The sequence below is a fragment of the Lynx rufus genome, unplaced genomic scaffold (genome assembly GCF_022079265.1).
Source record: "Lynx rufus isolate CCGP_SWC_20201006 ecotype Redwood Valley unplaced genomic scaffold, mLynRuf1.p SCAF_23, whole genome shotgun sequence".
In the NCBI taxonomy this organism is placed as follows: Eukaryota; Metazoa; Chordata; class Mammalia; order Carnivora; family Felidae; genus Lynx; species Lynx rufus.
This window is the reverse complement of record NW_025814838.1, coordinates 2,642,894-2,660,264: the sequence shown is the minus strand read 5'-3', so window position 1 is coordinate 2,660,264 and position 17,371 is coordinate 2,642,894. Positions and strand designations below refer to the sequence as shown.

At 50.0% G+C, this 17,371-nt stretch overlaps 1 protein-coding gene across 8 annotated transcripts in view; it reads right to left on the bottom strand.

The window, feature by feature from the left end:
• Positions 1 to 17,371, bottom strand: part of XPO6 (exportin 6) — a 102,474-nt gene that overhangs the window by 4,554 nt on the left and 80,549 nt on the right. For all 8 annotated transcript variants that reach the window (XM_047087410.1, XM_047087408.1, XM_047087407.1 and 5 more), the window contains 8 exons: positions 15,066 to 15,158; positions 12,373 to 12,517; positions 10,242 to 10,388; positions 9,144 to 9,333; positions 4,643 to 4,798; positions 3,452 to 3,566; positions 3,097 to 3,268; positions 1,595 to 1,756 (listed from right to left, as the gene is read on the bottom strand). In XM_047087410.1, the coding sequence (XP_046943366.1) occupies positions 1,595 to 1,756; positions 3,097 to 3,268; positions 3,452 to 3,566; positions 4,643 to 4,798; positions 9,144 to 9,333; positions 10,242 to 10,388; positions 12,373 to 12,517; positions 15,066 to 15,158 (1,180 nt within the window). The remainder of the gene's footprint in view (positions 1 to 1,594; positions 1,757 to 3,096; positions 3,269 to 3,451; positions 3,567 to 4,642; positions 4,799 to 9,143; positions 9,334 to 10,241; positions 10,389 to 12,372; positions 12,518 to 15,065; positions 15,159 to 17,371) is intronic.

The window sequence follows — 17,371 nt, the reverse complement described above, 5'->3', positions numbered from 1 at the left end:
AAAACACACATTTCCATCTCCCCCCACCCCCCAAAAGTGTCCCTGGTGTCTCCATTAGTAGTCAGCCTTCTCCCCTGCCCCTGGGCGACCACTGCTCATTCTCGGTCCCTCCAGTTTTGCCTTTTCCAGAATGTTATATGATGTAATGGAATCATATGGCATGTAGCCTTTTGGGTCTGGCTTCTCACCCAGCACAACGTGACCTATGTTGGTGTTGGTGTAAGAATGTTCCTTTTTACTGTCAAGTAGCAGTCCATTATATGTGTGTGCCTCAGTTTACCCACTCACCAGATGATGGGTATCTGGATTCTCTCCAGATTTGGGCAATTATGAGAAAAGCCACTATAAATACCCGTGGACACGTGGCATGAATATGTTTTCATTTATCTTAAGTAAAATGCTTAGACGTAGGATTGTTGGTCAGGAAACTGCCAGACTGTGAAGCCGTCTTCCAAACTGGCTTTTACCAGTCCCGAGCAGGGGGCCAGCCATCACCAAGAAGGCTTAAAAGCAAGGCTGAAGAGGGGGATAGGAGGGGAGCAAACACTTGAATACTCCACACCCAAGGCCCCGCCGGGGACAGAAGGGCAGCAGGAGACCAGGCGTAGGGCTCGTGCTCATCCAGACTCTCCACACTGGGAGCGTGTGCCTGTGTGCCGACTGGGGCCTAAAGGGGGTAAGGGGAGAATCCCTCTGCCCATGCTGTGAAGAAAACCCTGCACTGAAACAAACAAAAGGAGAACCCTCTACTCCAACCTAGGCTTAGAACAAAAAGTTCTACGATCCAGTGCAGAATGAGGATAGTGCCGGAAAGCAGCCACGAGGCAGCCTGGCCACTCTAGCCTCCCACGGCGGGAGACCACTTGCTTCACAGGGCGGTGTTCCACCAGAATAGTGCGGTACGGGCCAGAATGATCTTTTTTTTTTTTTTTTTTTTTTTGTTAAATTTATTTATTTATTTATTTTAATGTTTTATTTTTGAGACAGAGAGAGAGCATGAGCAGGGGAGGGGCAGACAGAGAGCGAGACACAGAATCTGAAGCAGGCTCCAGGCTCCGAGCTATCAGCACAGAGCCCGACGCGGGGCTCGAACTCACGAGCTGCGAGAACATGACCTGAGCCGAAGTCGAACGCTCAACTGACTGAGCCACTCAGACGCCCCCTGAATGACCTTTTAAAAATGCAGATCACTGGGTCCCTCTCCAAGGGGGAGTCTCCCCAAGAGACTCCACTCAGCTCCCAGTCAAGGAGGCCTCAACAGCTGTGCTGACGGCAGGCAGTCCCCTCGCACTTGGGAAACACAAGTGCCAGCTGCGGAGCATACACTAACTCATCCAACCTCACAATAAACCCATCAGATAAGCAGCATTCTCCCCACTTGATAGATGGGAGAGACTGGGGCTCCAAGAAGTTAATTAACTTCCTAGGTCACAAGAGGTAGTAACCAAGCTTCGACCCAAGACGACCTGGCTTCCCCATATGTCAGGGAAGCAAACCAAGGGACGGCCAGCCAGTGGCCCCAGCTGGTGTCCAGGATGAGGCCTGTTCGTCCCGGGATCACACGGCAGCCTCACCGGCTTTTCCAGCACATTACCTGCATGATGGCACTGAACTGAGGCTCATTCTCCATCTGCTCCTCAGCGATCCCCCTCTGGACACTGGCCAGGACAGTGGACTTGAAGAAGTACCTCCAGTTGTGATGGAGCGTCCGGAACAGGAGCTCAAACAGCTCAGCCTTCACATCAGGGGAGGGGCGCTGTGGAGACACACAGACCCTCAAACCTTCCCTTCCTGCGGCTCTGGGGGGCCACTCACAGCCTCAGCTCCGAGCAGCAAGGAGGCCCGGGCAACGCCTGATAACAGCAAGCAGAGTGTCAGTGTCCCCCGACACTGCCGTCTGGTCCAGTCCCCTTCAGGCCAGCAGTTCAAACCAGGTGTATTTCCGCAGAGACACGATGCCCGGGCCAGTGCCAGGGTCGGTGCCCTTTTTCTGAGGGAAACCCTCAGCCCTCTAAGCCGGGAAAAAACGGCTACCAAATGGCAGAGCAATGAGCGATATGGGTTTCCTGTTTAGAAAGCAGCTGATCTGATCTGTCACCTCTTCTTGGCTGTGTTGTTCCTTCCCCCAGGATAAAAACCGCTGTCCCAGCTAACCTGTTGACCCATGCAAGACAAGTAAGAAGCTTTAAAAGCAGTTTTGCCGTCTACTGAAGAGGAGTCACAGAGCACCTGGAAGGCACAGAAAGCAGCGTCAGGGGACCTCGGAGGAGGCAGCGTGTGGCGCTGAGCGCTCTCTGGGCCTGTGTCCCCGGTCACCGGCAGCAGGGTTCTGGGAGGAGGGGAGGCTCAGCAGTATTTTCTAACTGAACAAAAAGTCTCCAAGTCATTGGAGGGCATGCCAGGTCACGGTATTCCAGATGTCTCTGTAGAATTCAAAACTGTAAGCCCCAGATATATTTAATTCAGCCTTGATTAAAATTAAATTGGGACCAGAGGGCACGAGCTCCCATGGCAGGAATCCTTACAGGGCCCAAGCGTGTTTAACGACGCAAAGCAACTCACTCACTTAAGCCTTAGCTGGGGGACTTAAAAAGGTTAGCTCTTACTTAACTATCACATAAAATTTAGTTAAATTCACGCTTATTCTGGATCCTGTCATGCTGAATGTAGGTTTTCTAAGGATGTGGAGTGTTTCTTTAACAACAAAACTTTTACATGGTTCCAAGCACTGGCCTCGTATCCTTGAGACCGGTGCATGGGCTTACTAGTATGTCTTAACAAGTACGTCTTGTTACGGTGTTTGCCGGAGAAAACCACGTATTCACCTAAAGTTAGAAGCTATTTGCCACGGAGACTGATCTTACTCGCCAACCAGCCTCGCACTTAACCTGCTGTGTTTTCCCTAGGCTAGTTCCAATTAACTCGACCGATGAAAAAAGACTGGACCAAGCTAAAGGCATTCTTTCCCGGAAAAAATTATTTTACAGAAAAATAACTAACAAGTGAGCTTTAAAACACTGCATTTTCTTTACTATCTCGTTCCCTCCTCGGCTGCAGAAGCGAGGCAGCACAGGGGACCACCCCAGCCCCTCATACCTCGGCAATGATGGGGTACACCTGCTCCATGCACAGGGAGATGATGCTGGGGAGAAAAGGCTTGAACACCTGGCCAGGCTCCTGGACCACCACCTGCAGGATCTTCAGGAACTTCTCCACCACCCGGCAGCCAGTGCTGCCTTCGTGGAGGATGCTCTCGGCCAGCTGTTCTCTGCAGACAAGGGGAAGCACGAAGTAGCCAAAGAAATGCTCTCTGGGGGGGCCAGCATGAAAACCAACGCTCACGGCAAGTGAAGAGAAAGGAGCACAAAGTCCTAGGTTTTGTGGCCGGCCCCACCCCTCCTTGTCCCCTGGGAGTCTGGAAGCCACGGACAGCGGGTCTGTGGTTGGTTACCTGGTAAACATGTTGAGGAAGGTCTGGATGATCTGCTCGGTGAAAGGCACGCCCATCTGTACTCTAAGGCCTCGGAACAGAGTGAGGAAGAAGCTCAGCATCTCGTCAGTCACATCTAAGCAGAGGCACAAAGCGAACGGTCAGAGGCGCGAGCACACGAGGGTAAGCGGAAGCCCGGGGCCTGGCTGACCTCCTTTTTTCAATCTGCACTATCCTCTCTCCCGAAGGCTTCCTGCTGGAAGAAATTTCCCCCAACACCATCAGAGCCGTGATGCAAAGCGGGAGATGACTGAGGACATGCTGGGACGACGGCTCTGGCCTCGCGAACCTCTGGCTCACAACGGCTCACTAGAGGAAGCGAAGGTCACCTCGAAGCCTCCCTCGCCAGCCGGCATCCAGCGACACCGAGTTTTCACTGCAGGTGGGCCATTTTGTGCTCACGCTGACGGAGCGATTCAACCGGGTCAACACCTGAGTGCTTCTGCCATTTTGCTCTCTGATCGCTAATCCCCGCACTTGGGTCAGAGGTTAAGTGGCTGAAAATGGATAATGACTGTGTATTCAGGCTGCATGGCCCTCTATTATTAATGGTCCATTATCATTAATGGACCAATAATGGGACTAATTGCCAAAAACGTTGGTTACGTTTCCTCCGGCTCCGTTGGCAGATCTCAACAATCATCTCGTACAGTGTTCTGGCTCCAACCTCACACACTCCGCTTACAAGAGGCAATCAGTGAGTGCTTGCTGACTGACAGGCCCCAATAGTCCTCTCCGAAGACTGACGAGGCTGCTGCAAACGCTCTCCCGAGAGCCAGAAAGAGCCTCTATCGGGTGAGGGAGGGAACCAGGTCGGCAAAACCCACCTTGCCATCTAAGGAAATAGCGGCACGCGTGGGATAAAGTTCCTTCCCCTCTACAGAGCCCCCTGCACCTCATCCACTCGTGGCCACACTGGGAGAAGGCAAAGACTTAGAAGCGAGCCCCAGGTAGACGCCCCAAGTGACTCCGGGCCACACGACACAGGCGCAAGGCCCAGGTGAGGGCTCCACGGGACCTCAGCCCCGCTCCCCCGCCATGAGCGTCCCTGCCCTCTGCCTTCAGAACCCGGGCCCGCACCGCCAGCTCCTTGTGTTCTGCCGAGCCGAGCAGTCGCTCTGGGCCTTGCAGGCGCCTGCCAGCAGCTCCTACCTGACTGGTGGATAAAAGCTGGAAAGAGGGCCAGGGACACTTGCACGGATTCCTGCAGCGACTGGTAGCAGATCTGCCGGGACTTGGTGGACTCCCCAGAGATGCTGTCCACGATGTCTTCTAAAACACTGAGCGTCTGGTGGATAATCACTTTGGCTGCAAATCGAGATTCAGTGCATGTTATGACTTGTCGGAGGATAAAGCAGGGGGCGGGGAATACCCGGGAGGGGGCGAGATTCGCAGAAGTATTCGGAGGGCAATCGCAGAAACCTTGCTGAACGAACACAGTCTCTCTTCATGGGCTTCTCCACCTCTCCCGTCTCTCTCTCCCTACACCCTCTTCTTTCTTCTTTTCTCCGCCAGGACTCTGGCTGCCTGCTTGCTCAGATTTTTGCCTCTCTTCTGCCTCTGTCCACCAGAAACAAGGCCACCCAGAGGAAAAGATAAAACGTGGCCCCCAGTTAGGTGTCTAGATTCTAAGACGGCGAACAGACGGGTGAGACTGGGCGTCCCAAGGTAATCACCCCAGGTGAGAATGGACAGATGCAGATCCGACACCCCTTCCACCCGACGTGTACCTCCCCACCTGGCGATCGGCAGCAGCACCCCGCTGGCCCACCTACTGCTGCTACGTTCGTGAATAAACTGCCTGTTCGCCCCTTATCCTACTGGGCCTGGGGCCTGACAATATATATGATTATTATGGTATCATATGATGTTATCAACAACATACACTTCTAATGAGACCCTGATGTAAACGCGATGCCTTCAGGGAACACAGAGAAAGCAGAGGTGGTGGCCAGCAAACAGGCAGGAGCTCAGAGGACACGGAAAGGGCCCTGATCAGAGGTGCCGGATAGGAACCACAGACGGGCACCTGACGGCCCTACACCCAGACAGGCTCCTTGTCAGTACACCGGGAATAGCCAACAGCCCCACCTTCACGGGGCTGCCGCGAGGATGAGAGACAAGGTTAAGAACGTGTCTAGCCCAGTGCCTGGCACATCGGAAGGTCCAGCACAGGGAAGCTGTCACCATTCCTCAGCACTGGTGGGGCTGGCTCCTCCCCTTAGACACGGAGCCTCCCACCGGCTGCCCTAAGAAGCACCCCCATGGCTCGGCCTGAGCTCAGCAGACTCAACGCTGGCAGAGCTCCAGAGGGCGGAACCAGAGCTGGGCTGAGGGCTGGCCTCTACCTGGTGGGGCTCCCTGGGTCGCCCTGGCCCCTCAAGCTCACCAGCCTCTGTGGCGGCTGAAGCAGCTTCCAGAGAAACGTAAAGCAGAAGGACTAGATGCTCTAGAGGAGCAGGTTTGACTCCTGACTCCACTAGATTCTGTCTCCTCATCTGAAAACGTGGACAGAGAGAGACCACCACCTTACTCAAAGGACTGAGCATGAAAGAGAAGAATGGCTCACGACGGGCCTGCTTCTCTAACGGCCAGCCACGCGGAGCTCAGCAAGTGCACACAGGGCACACGCATCCCATGGAAGGAGCCCCTCCCTCACAGCTGCTACAAGGACCGGGGCCAGGAAACTGCACTCGGGTCAGACGTTTCTCCAAGACGACACAAGGCACAGGGAAAGCAGTTTAGGGGGAAAAGCCAGTAGAGTTAAGAGACCAAAACTTGACGTCTGATGTGTAAGGAAACTGAAATAAGAACCAAAGCGTACTCACAAAAATGTACAAGAGCAAACGGAAAGCACCGTTAAATATGTAGTAACAGGAGAGATACATAAAGTGTGATACCTTCCATGGAATAGGGGGTTATCAAATCATTAAAAACAATGCTTTTCAGAACAAAGGGGTGATGTCGTGCAGGACAAGGATCTGGAAGCATTCAGAACCAGATCTGACTCCCGGCCCCACCACCTTCTCTCTGATCCTGAGCAACCTACACCTGCTGAGCCTGGCGGGGGAGGGCGCTTCACAATGGAGAGACTGGCAGGCACTGCTCAAAGCAAGTGATCCCAGAGGGCATGCCAAAATGGGACACACAGAAGTGACACAACGGGAGGTACACGTCACTGCCCAGGTGGTATTCACACCCCAACTGCTGGAAACAATCAGACAGAAAAGATTATGGGACATTTTACACGGAAATGGGTTTGGACTCTTCAAAACTGTCAATGTCAAAAGAAACAAAAAACCAGGAATACTTTTCTATATTAAAAGACTGAAGAGGGGCACCTGTGGCTCAGTAGGCTGAGCGTCCAACACTTGATTTCAGCTCAGGTCTTGATCTCACAGTTCGTGAGATGGAACCCCATGTCGGACTCTGCACTCACGGTGCAGAGCCTGCTTGGGATTTTCTCTCACCCTCTCTCTCTGCCCCTCCCCCGCTTCTGCACTTGCTCTCTCAAATAAACAAACAAACAGAGATGTGACAACCAAACAGAACACAAGCTCCTTGACTGTATCTTGGACTTTTTAAGAAGCAAAAAAGGCCACTTTGGTAACACCTGGGGAAAACCTGAACATGGTCTATGTGTTAAATGACATTACCGTAATGTCACAACTTGGCTGTATTCGTGGTGTCTGGGTTACAGGAGAGAACACCTTGTTCTCACTCAAAGACAAAGGTTAAGGTGTCAAGGATGAAGTGTCGGTAACTTCCTTTATTTAAAGGGCTCTGCTAAAAAGAGGAAGTGTGTGGGGAGGTGGGAGGAAACACGAGTGTGGCAAAATACTAACAAGTGGTAAATCCTAGTGAAAGATACACGGTTGTTCCTTTGCTTCATCCTTCAACTATTCTGTAGGTTTGAAAACTTTTCAAAATACTAAACTGGGACGGGAAAAAACACTCCAGGCCTGGATTTGATCACTTGCGGCAGGAGGAGAAGACGAACCTCACAGGGCTGCAGGGAGGACCGCACGACGTAACGTACATGAAGTTCTGGGACCCCGCCTGGCACGCAGCGAACACCCCACAGACATTACTCTAAGTCTGTGCACCGTGGGAACCATGGGTTCCATTCAGCAAATAGTTCCAGCAGGTGGTGGCACCCGTTCTGCAGTGAAGCCATGGCCGCGGAAGCGTATGCTCTGGCCGACGAAAAGTGAGCGGAGATACAAATGATGGGTGTCACCTGCAGACCAGTGCTTTAAGAGCCACTGCACAAGCCCCCACGTCCCTGTCCCCGTGTAAGCACAGACTGCGGGGGCGGCCTTCAGCGGCCTGGGTCGCTGAATCGCCAGGAAAATAAGCAGGACGTTCTCCAATCCCCGTGGCCCCAGCCGAACACGCAGTGTGAGCGAGAAATACATCTTTCTCCTGGATTAAGCCACTACGCTTTGGGCACTGTTTGTTACTACAGGGCAAACCTACCCAACCCATGCTGGCTGACTGACATAAGCACGTGTAAAATAAAGAGACAAAAGACCACTAGATTTTCTGAAACACGACTCCACACTAGCTGTATGTAACCCCTGCGCCAATGACTTCCTCTTACCCGAGTTTCCCCAGGGGTAAAATCAGGATAATCAACAGTGCCTAACTCGTAGGCTGATGTGGAAATTCAATGAATTAGTGAATGTAAAACACTGAGAACCAGGACCAGGCAAACACCAGACCATGAAGGCTCGGCCGGAGGTGTGATGGCGGGGAGAGGACCGCCCAGGCAAGGGCCCAGCGCTCAGTACACCCTCACGAGCTCTGCTGCTCCCATGCAGCTCCAGAACTAGAAGACATACTTAAACAGAGAATAAGGATGACAATGAGAGAATTAAAAGGGTGACTTTCTAAAATACTAAAACCAATGAGATTTAAGAGTTTTCCCCTTCTTTATACTATTCTAATATTTTTGTACAATAAGCATTATGGTAACGTCCCTGATTATGAAAGTGATGTTTTTTTTAAAAATGCTGGTATTTATTGCTATTTTTAACATTTGTTGACATTCTATGAATGATATTATCCAATAACGTTCCAATACTTTCTCACTGTGAAAATACTGTATTTTTTAACGTGTACTATAAAATTTGTACATCAGAGAAATCTGATGACTTCTACTTGAACTGAGTTCTCTTGATTCATTTTTCTCTCCCTTTTTAATATAAATAATTAAACTTGAAGTGCCATTTGTGAAGATACCAAGTTCTTTCAAAGCCTCTGAAATACATGCATTTGGAGAAAGGTTAAAAATAGTTTCAAAAGACAGTTCTTAGATCTGCTCTTCCCAGTGAATTGCTTTGATTGCTTATATAAGTATCTGAAACGGATCAGTCCCTGTACATTTTTTTATCCAAGGAAGGCACCATTGACGGTTTACTTATTTTTGACATTTTAACTAAGAGAAGGGGTGTCCCACATTCAGGAAATAGGTCCAGCTGACGCGTTCACAGAATTCCACAGAGAAGCAGCTTCTACCACCAAAGGCTGGCTCTCCCACTTTGCAGCTGAGGGACTACGGACAGATGAACGAATGCCTCATCGGCCACAAAGGAAGACAGCGCCTGGCCTACCTGTCTCCCCGGGCCGTCCCCGGCTCTGGGACACTTACTGTCATCCAGTGGCATCTTCCTCTGTGGGGCCGCAGCATTGGGTTTCAGATCGCGATAGTCCCGTGAGAGCGCGGAGATGAGGCTGGCGTGGTTGATGGAACGTACAGGCCACTGCTGCTCATTCTCAGGCAGATTTGGCCACGGAAGCAGCAGGATGTTAGAGAGGGCTCGGCACACCAACACCTGAGCCTGGAAGAGACCACCCCCCCGCCCCAGGTATCCATCAGAGGGTTAAGAGCAACAGCCGCGGCACCGGACACAACCTGGGCACCCAGGGCACACGCGGAGCTCAGGCCTCCGGGCTCCTTTCTCACAGGCTGGGCCTAAGGCTTCGGTCCAAATCTAAGGTAAGGCAGGGAGGAAAGTGAAAGTGAAGCAAAAACACCACGCCTCGGTCCAGCGCGTTCCAGGCCCCATCCTGGAATGTCATTTCCCGGTGCTGTCACTGCCCCTCTACTCTGGTACCTGCAGCATTACAGGGCGGGGGAGTCACAGTCACTGCAGACGCTCGGTCTAACCGGTCCCTTAGCTGCTGGCTCCCAACACCCTCGGAGGAGCCGCTGAGAACAGGGCTGAGAGAGAGAGGCTGCCGGAGAACCTCTTACGATCAATGTGCCTTTGGCGCCAGGTCAAAAGCAATACTCTGCCACCCCGGGTGCTCCCAAGTAACTGCTCCGACTCCCCTCCGACACCACCTGTGTCTTGCTGGTTTTTAAACTTCCAGCCTGAGCCTCCTGAAGGATTTTGTGAAAATCCTTGTCTGGAGCTTCTCAACCCTAAGAAAACAAACGTAACAACGGACTGTTTTAAACCAAAAGGAATGCAAAGAAGACGCTGACACCAGCCAAATCACTGGCTCTCAAAGCAGCGCCGCCTCAGCACCTATCAGGAGGGTCTTTTACATCCTAATCTGCACACCGCCCGACTGCGTCGGGAAGGGCCTGACGACAGAGCACGGAGGCTGCCCTTAGTGCCACCTGGGAGGAAACCGTCTCTGGCGGCACAGCCCGTAAGCTCCGAGTGCGAAAGAAAGGCCAGACTCCTCTTGCTCAGCCTCACGGCTCCAGGGCCCATGCAGCGTGGCCCTGGGGTCTCACCTTATCGACGAGTCGCTGAGCAGAGGCATCGGTGATTCTGTTGAACACTTTCTGCACCGCGGGGATGCTGATCAGAAAGACAGGCCGCACGGTGGTGGCCAGTGAGACCAGTAAGTGGCACGCAGATAGCAGCAACTTGTCTTGGACCTGGAGACAGAAGAGAACGTGTCGGTTCACTAGCTCTCCCGCGAGGCTGCAATTCGAAGAACTCTGACGAGGCAGTCACAAGCCAGATCTGCTGCCGGGCTGTCGTTCCACATAACTCAGGCTCTGTGTCCAAGAAGTTTCCGGGGACGGCGCCCAGCAACGAGGCACGCTCCTCTGTGCCACGTCGCAGCTCCTGACCTCACGCCGGGAGCGCCACCTCCAGTTCCTCCTGTCCTCAGTCGCTGGCACCTCTGGGTGCGATCGCTTCTCAGCTCCAAAAATTCCACGGCAGACTCCTTGGCATGTCATTCAAACTACTCGGGACTGTTCACCTCACTCCTCCCGCTCCAACCAAGCCAACGTCTCTCTCCACCCGCCTTCCAACACTCAACCGGTCACGCCAGGCTCTCCTGCTTCCTCCCCTCCGCGTGCCAATCAAAAACCTGGTTCAAGGACCATCTGCCCTTTTCAAATTAGCAAAAGAGAAAACTCTTTATAGATACGACGTAATGCTGGTAAGACTGGTAAAAAACAGCACACCAAAGAATCACGGGCATGCAGTTACTTTCGAAAGAAATATTATTAGAATTTCCTAGAACCACACATTATCCCTAACCTTTAACCTTTAACCCCGCTTTAAGAAAATCACCTAAAAGGATAAAGCTAAGTGCATACGTGCATTTCAGAATGATCTATGGTGATTTTTTTCAAATGCAGGCAACATTAAAGTCCAGCAATGGCTGGATACATCATAAATTATATAAATCCCCCCTCGTGGGATATTGTAACTCATTTACAAATTACAATCACAAACTGATCAAAACCTGGGGCACCTGGGTGGCTCAACTGATTAAGCATCTGACTTCCGCTCAGGTCATGAGCTCATAGTTCATGGGTTTGAGCCCCACGTCGGGCTCTGTGCCGACAGCTCGGATCCTGGAGCCTGCTGCAGATTCTGTGTCTCCCTCTCTCTCTGCCCCTCCCTTGCTCACACACACTCTCTCTCTCTCTCTCAAAAATAAACATCAAAAAAAATTTTTTAACAAGCTAAACAAAACCTTATGGAAATCAATACACTGTTAAGAGGAGGACAGAATGCTACGTAGATTAAGACTACAAAAAGACAGGGCCCAGTTGGTTGCTTGTCCAACTCTTCTTGATCTCAGGTCTCGTCATGATCTCGTGGTTCACGTGACAGAGCTCCAAGTCGGGCTCTGCGCTGACAGCTCGGAGACTGCTTGGGATTCTCCTCCTTCTGACCCTCCCACACTTGCACTCTCAAAGCAAATAAACTTTAAAGAAAAAAAAAAAAAAACGAACACCTATATGCTCCGTAATATAAACTGATGGTTTTCTCAAAGGACAGCTGAGTAGAAGCTGTCAAATTTACTTGGATGCACCTTTGACCCGGTAAATCCACTTTCTGGAACCCATCCTACAAGGATGTACATACCAAGAACTAATTTCCATCAACAGGAGAATTATAAAACATTCCCACTACCAAACAGCAGTGTTTTAGAATGGGGGATTAAATAGTACCATAAATTTTCGGTCTATAATTTAAACAGTGTTTAACTTCTTCACAATGAGCATGCATTCATGTGGGACTGTGGTTAAAAACTTAAGCTACCTTTGAGTTTATATGGACCACAGCTCAAAAGGAACATGAGAGGACACGTGGTTCTATGGTAGTGCTGAGAATTATGGGTCTAACACCATGCAATATTTTGATTTTATAATAAGTGGGTATGTGGACAAAAGGACAAGGACTTAGATACAAAGTGTAGCCCTTGGGGCGCCTGGGTGACTCAGCTGGTTGTGTCCAACTCGATTTCGGCTCAGGCCACGACCTGGAGGTTCGTGGGGCCGAGACCCGCGTCAGGCTCCGCGGTAACGGTGCGGAGCCTGCTCGATGTTCTCCCTCGGCCCCCCCCGCCCCCGCAATAAACAAACTTAAAAAGCATAGCCCTTGCTGCCTTAGGACCTTGGTGCTGATCAGAGGTGTGACAGCATCCATGGTGGTGGAGACGAGCGTAACAAACTGCTGTGTGTTCTGCCGATGAGCTTCGCTGCAGTACTGCGCTAGCCAGTGAGAGTACGCCTGGAGAGCAGCCAGGGACTGGGCGTGCCTGCAAAGGGGGGAGAAGATGCGATTTCAAAGGTTAAGGTCAAGACATATGAGCATCAAACTTGTGTCCACAGCAAGTAAGGATTCCACTCATTGCATTTACCATTCTAAGACACGCGAGACGGCACAGAAATCACGTACTCGCTCAGGTAGGACCTAAAAATCAAAACTCATCATCTAAATGTTGCCACCACTGCCTGTGACACAGAAAGCAGTCAGTGCTCTATGAAGCTACAGCTCCTTTTAGTGGACAACGAATTTTAGGAAATGAGAGCCTGGGGACTTAGGGGTCTCACCGCTCCTAGGACCTTTTAGGGGACAGAGCTAGGATTCAGGCAGACACCACGTGGAAATCAAACTGGTCGCCACCAACCAGGTGGCAAGTTGAGCTCAAGCGCCTCAGACAGGACACAAGAAGGGCACACCACCACCTATCTAGTGTTCTCGCAAAAAATGTTGACCATCGATCTCATACAGATCAACAACCAGACAAATTTCGATTTTTAAGATTTTCCTTAGGAAAAAAAATTAAGAGGGTGCCTGGGTGGCTCAGTCGGTTCAGTGTCTGACTCTTGATGTGGGCTCAGGTCATGACCTCACGGTTTGTGAGTTCAAGGCCGGCATCAGGCTCCGTGCTGACAGCGCAGAGGGCCTGCTTGGGATTCTCTCTCTCTCCCTCTCTCTGCTCCTCTCCCGCTTGCACTCTCTCTCTCAAAATTAAATGAACATTTAAAAACAAGAAAATTAAGACCTAAATCTCCCCAAAACTTCATTTCTCTTTCCCTCATCTGACTCTCCTCCTTTCCCTCCCTCCCACCAACATGTACAATCTCGGGAGCTGATCTAGATTATGGGAGAGAAATGTAGTATGGGATTCATGATTAGTTAGACATGGGATCCAAAGAAAGAAGAACACTTCTGAGGCAACTGGAGAAATTAGAGTATGGAAAAATACATACATATACACTCTTAAAAACCCCAGATATTACGGCATCCATGAAAGTCTCAGAGTATTGATAACGGTATTATGGTTATGTAGGAGGAGGACCTTGTTCCCAGAGATATGTGCTCAAGAGTTTATAGGTGAAGTGACATGTTGGCAATTTATTTTCAGTTTACTTACAAAAAAATAGTGTGTGTGTGTGTTCACCTGTATAAACAAAAAGGAAGCATGAGAAACAAAAGCAAATGTGGCAAAATATCTGTAACTGATGAATCTAGCTTGAGAGTATAGGGTGTTCATTCTGTTTTTCCCCTTTTCTACAGGTGTGAACTTCTTCAAGCCATTATTTTGTATTTTACATTTAGAATGCACTGACTGTTTTAACTTTTAGCTCTGAAAGTCGGCCTTTGGAGTCTAGGACTTTTAGTCAATCTATCAAATTTACAGAGCTCCATAAGGCTTAAAGGGAGGGGCTCTACAACTTCCTGAAATTGTGTGCAAGATGTTGTGTTTATGAGCAAATTAGCATTTTTCTCGGCAGAAGCTTCACAGCTTTCTCTAATCTCGAAAAGGAAAAGTATATATATATGTATACATGTGTGTGTGTATACACACACACACACACACACACACACACACACTCTCTCTGAAAAAAAAAACCTAAACCACTAAGTAACACATAAGACTCTCTTTCTATCATTTACCTAATTTGCAGCTTAAGAACTGCTCCGGAACAGGGGTCAGCAGACTTTTTCTGCAAATACCAGAGTGAAAATATTTTAGGCTTTGCAGGCCACACACACTCTGTCACAGCCACTCTGCCGCTGCGGCACAAAAGTAGCATAGATGATACGTAAATGGACGGGCCCGGCCGTGCTCCAATCCTAATTTACAAAAGCTGGCAGTGGGCTGGATTCGGTACAGGCCATAGTTCGCCAATGCCCGCTCCGGTCCAGAGCAAGCCTTCCGGGCAGTGTGATCCCTGGGATGTGGCCCCGCCTCCGGTCTCCATTCTGCTGTCCCTTCCACAGTCACTTTCCTAATAGCTCCCCACCGTCCTGAAAGCTTCTCAAAGTGTGGTCCCTGAATGTTCTTCAGAATCGCCTGAGGTCTTGCGTAATCCGCAAGTACCCGAGCCTTACGCATCCTGCTGTAGTCAGAATCTCTGATGGAATGTGTTCCCCAAGTAATTCCCTGGGCCCTACAGTTGCAGTCACTGGCCCACAGGAGAAGATTCACGGCACTCGAGCGGTTTCCACCATAGTCCTACCGTGCCTATCCGGCCTCATCTCCCACCACACAAACCACACACCACCCCCTAATCATGGGGCTCTGCAACACATCTTTGTCTTGGCTCATGCTGTTCTTTCTTCCTGAAATGCCTACCCCACATACCCTCTGCTCCCAGCTCTCATCTGCCTGATGAATTCCACTTACTCCAACCACCCCTGCCCCCAATCAATCTTTCTCTCTGCCTAGGCTTGGAGGAGGGAGTTTTTCTCCTCTTCATGGCAGGCACAACTGTTCCTTTCTATCCAGAAAATTCCTGGGGGCCGGAGGACAAGGTCCCTCCTGAGAACGCACAAACAGCTAACTCTGTACTTACACATCAATGAGGTCAGGTTTCAGTACTGACGGCACAGCAGTTTCAATGTTGTACAATTTTATCTGAGATCCATACAGAGTGACTTTGACCAACCTGTTGGCAAAGAAGCAGGTAAGAGAAAACATTCAGCTTATGGGCTAACATAGACAAAATGGACAAGGTACCAACAAAGGTCCCAAAGACAGACTTTTTTCCATCCAAAGAAGAATCAAGACCAGACCTTCAATTTTATCCCAAAGATACCTGAGACGTGCATGAAGATTTATATAAAGACACTAACTAAAGCTGACTTACAGGATCAAAAAATTTTGTACGCAAAATAAGTATCTAACAGGGAAATATAAGATGATAGAATATATACAATAAAAGTGACTAAGAAGTAAATATTTCATGGTGTGTATTTTACCACAACGAAAAAACACTGGACAAGAAATAAATGTTTCAGGTAGACAGATATATGACAAAGAAAACACAGCAAAATGTTCACTGTAGAATCTAGGTGACAGGTATATGGGTGGTCCCTGTATAATTTTTCAACTTTCCTGAAGATTCGAAGATGTTCATGATAAAATGTTTGGGGGAGAGGGCAGGGCACGAAGCAAAAAAGGTTTTAGAACAAATTGAAGGGTTTTTGACATGAAGCACAATCCTTCCAGAAGCAAGCTGCTGCGCCCACTGGTGGCGCAAGGGCTCACTGCACGCAGACAAGCCTTCAATCCAGTAACTGAGAGCCGGCTGCACAGAGAAACGGAAAATGCCTCTTTCGTTAGAGATGGATGCTCCTTTCTGAGCAGAGGGAAGAAGCCGGAGACGCGGCGAAGTTCTCCCCGTGCCTGCTCTTTAAGGAAGCCTGGGAGCAGGTCTGAGGCGGGCGCCAGGGAAGACAATGGGTGTTTCTCTCCCTCGGTGCCACGGCACAGAGCTTCTCAAACTTCACCGAGCAGAAGACTCAACTGGGGAACCTGTCACAGTGCAGGCTCCCTGGTCCAACCCCACAGACCGACCCTGCAGCCGCGAGGAGGAGCCTGGAAATCTGCATCTCTGGAAACATCCTGGGGCTCCGTGCGCGTGGACCACACTCTGGAAAGTGCTGCTCTCTGAAGGGACCAGAAAGCGGGACTTCACTAGAAAACCACAAGTTTGAGTCCCAAAGTACTGAGCGTCAGGAAGCAGTCAGAAAGTGAGGGTGAAAGTGCCAAGGGTTCTCGACTGGAAGCTCTGGAAAGGGGCCGGGGTGATAACGTAAGCGACGTACCAACATGCACCCGGTGTTTAACTCTTTAAACTGTTCTCCATTCTTCACATTCACATAGTAGGTATACATTTATTTAGTGGCACTGAATACACACTCCGAGCGTGCAGCCACCCGCTCCTGTCTCCTTTACCTTTTCATCCTATAAAACCCTAAGTCTGGACCCACGAAACAACAACCCCATCCCCCGCTGCAGCCCTGGCCACCGCCATTCCCCTTTCCCTCTGGTCCGGACTATTCCATGGGCCTCACGTTAAGTGGAGTCACCCTGTGTTTGACTTTACATTCCGCTTTCACGTTCCCCAGCATCCTTTAGTGCTACTCTACACGGAAAATGGGCTTCTAAACGTGTCTTTTACGATTTCTACATGCAGCAGTTTAGCTAGGAAGTTTATTGTGTGGAGCCTGAGTGAAAAGCCGGCTAATCACACCGGCTATGAAGATCAAATAGTCGTAACAAGGAGCCTTCTCTCACACTTTATTCTGAATGAAGACAAGACTGCAAAGTACCTGTAAGTACTGAGCCTCAAACCTAAAAGCAGTGCAGAAAGATGTACATATAAGGACCTATGAGCTAATGACGCAGGAACTCTGAACTCTGAAAAGATACAGATTTCAAGGAGGAAGAACGCGTCCCATTCCGCTAACCGTCAGTGGAGTGGGAACAGGCCTCACCCAGGACGGCGAGGAAGGAGGATGCTGGAGGTGACAGCTCTGTGGTGTGGCAAGAGCACAGCATCTGGACTCAGGAAGATGGTCAAAAACCCATGTGCTCCCTCTTGTGAAGTGTGGCCTGAAGAGAGGCACTCACCATCTCTGGGCCACGGCTGGCTCACAGGGAACGTGACATCCCCATCCCCCAAAGTAAAGAATGAAATGATACGTGCAAAACCACTTTGAAAGTTTCCTACCACGTGCTACTTTTACTATTTATTGATATTAATCTGGCTTTTAAAGATTTAGTCAAAACTCTTTGTTTTCTCTGCTTTTAAGCTAAGAGTAACAGTTAAAGACGACTCTGGTGCACAAGTCACCAGGCTTGGGGCTTGGTTTC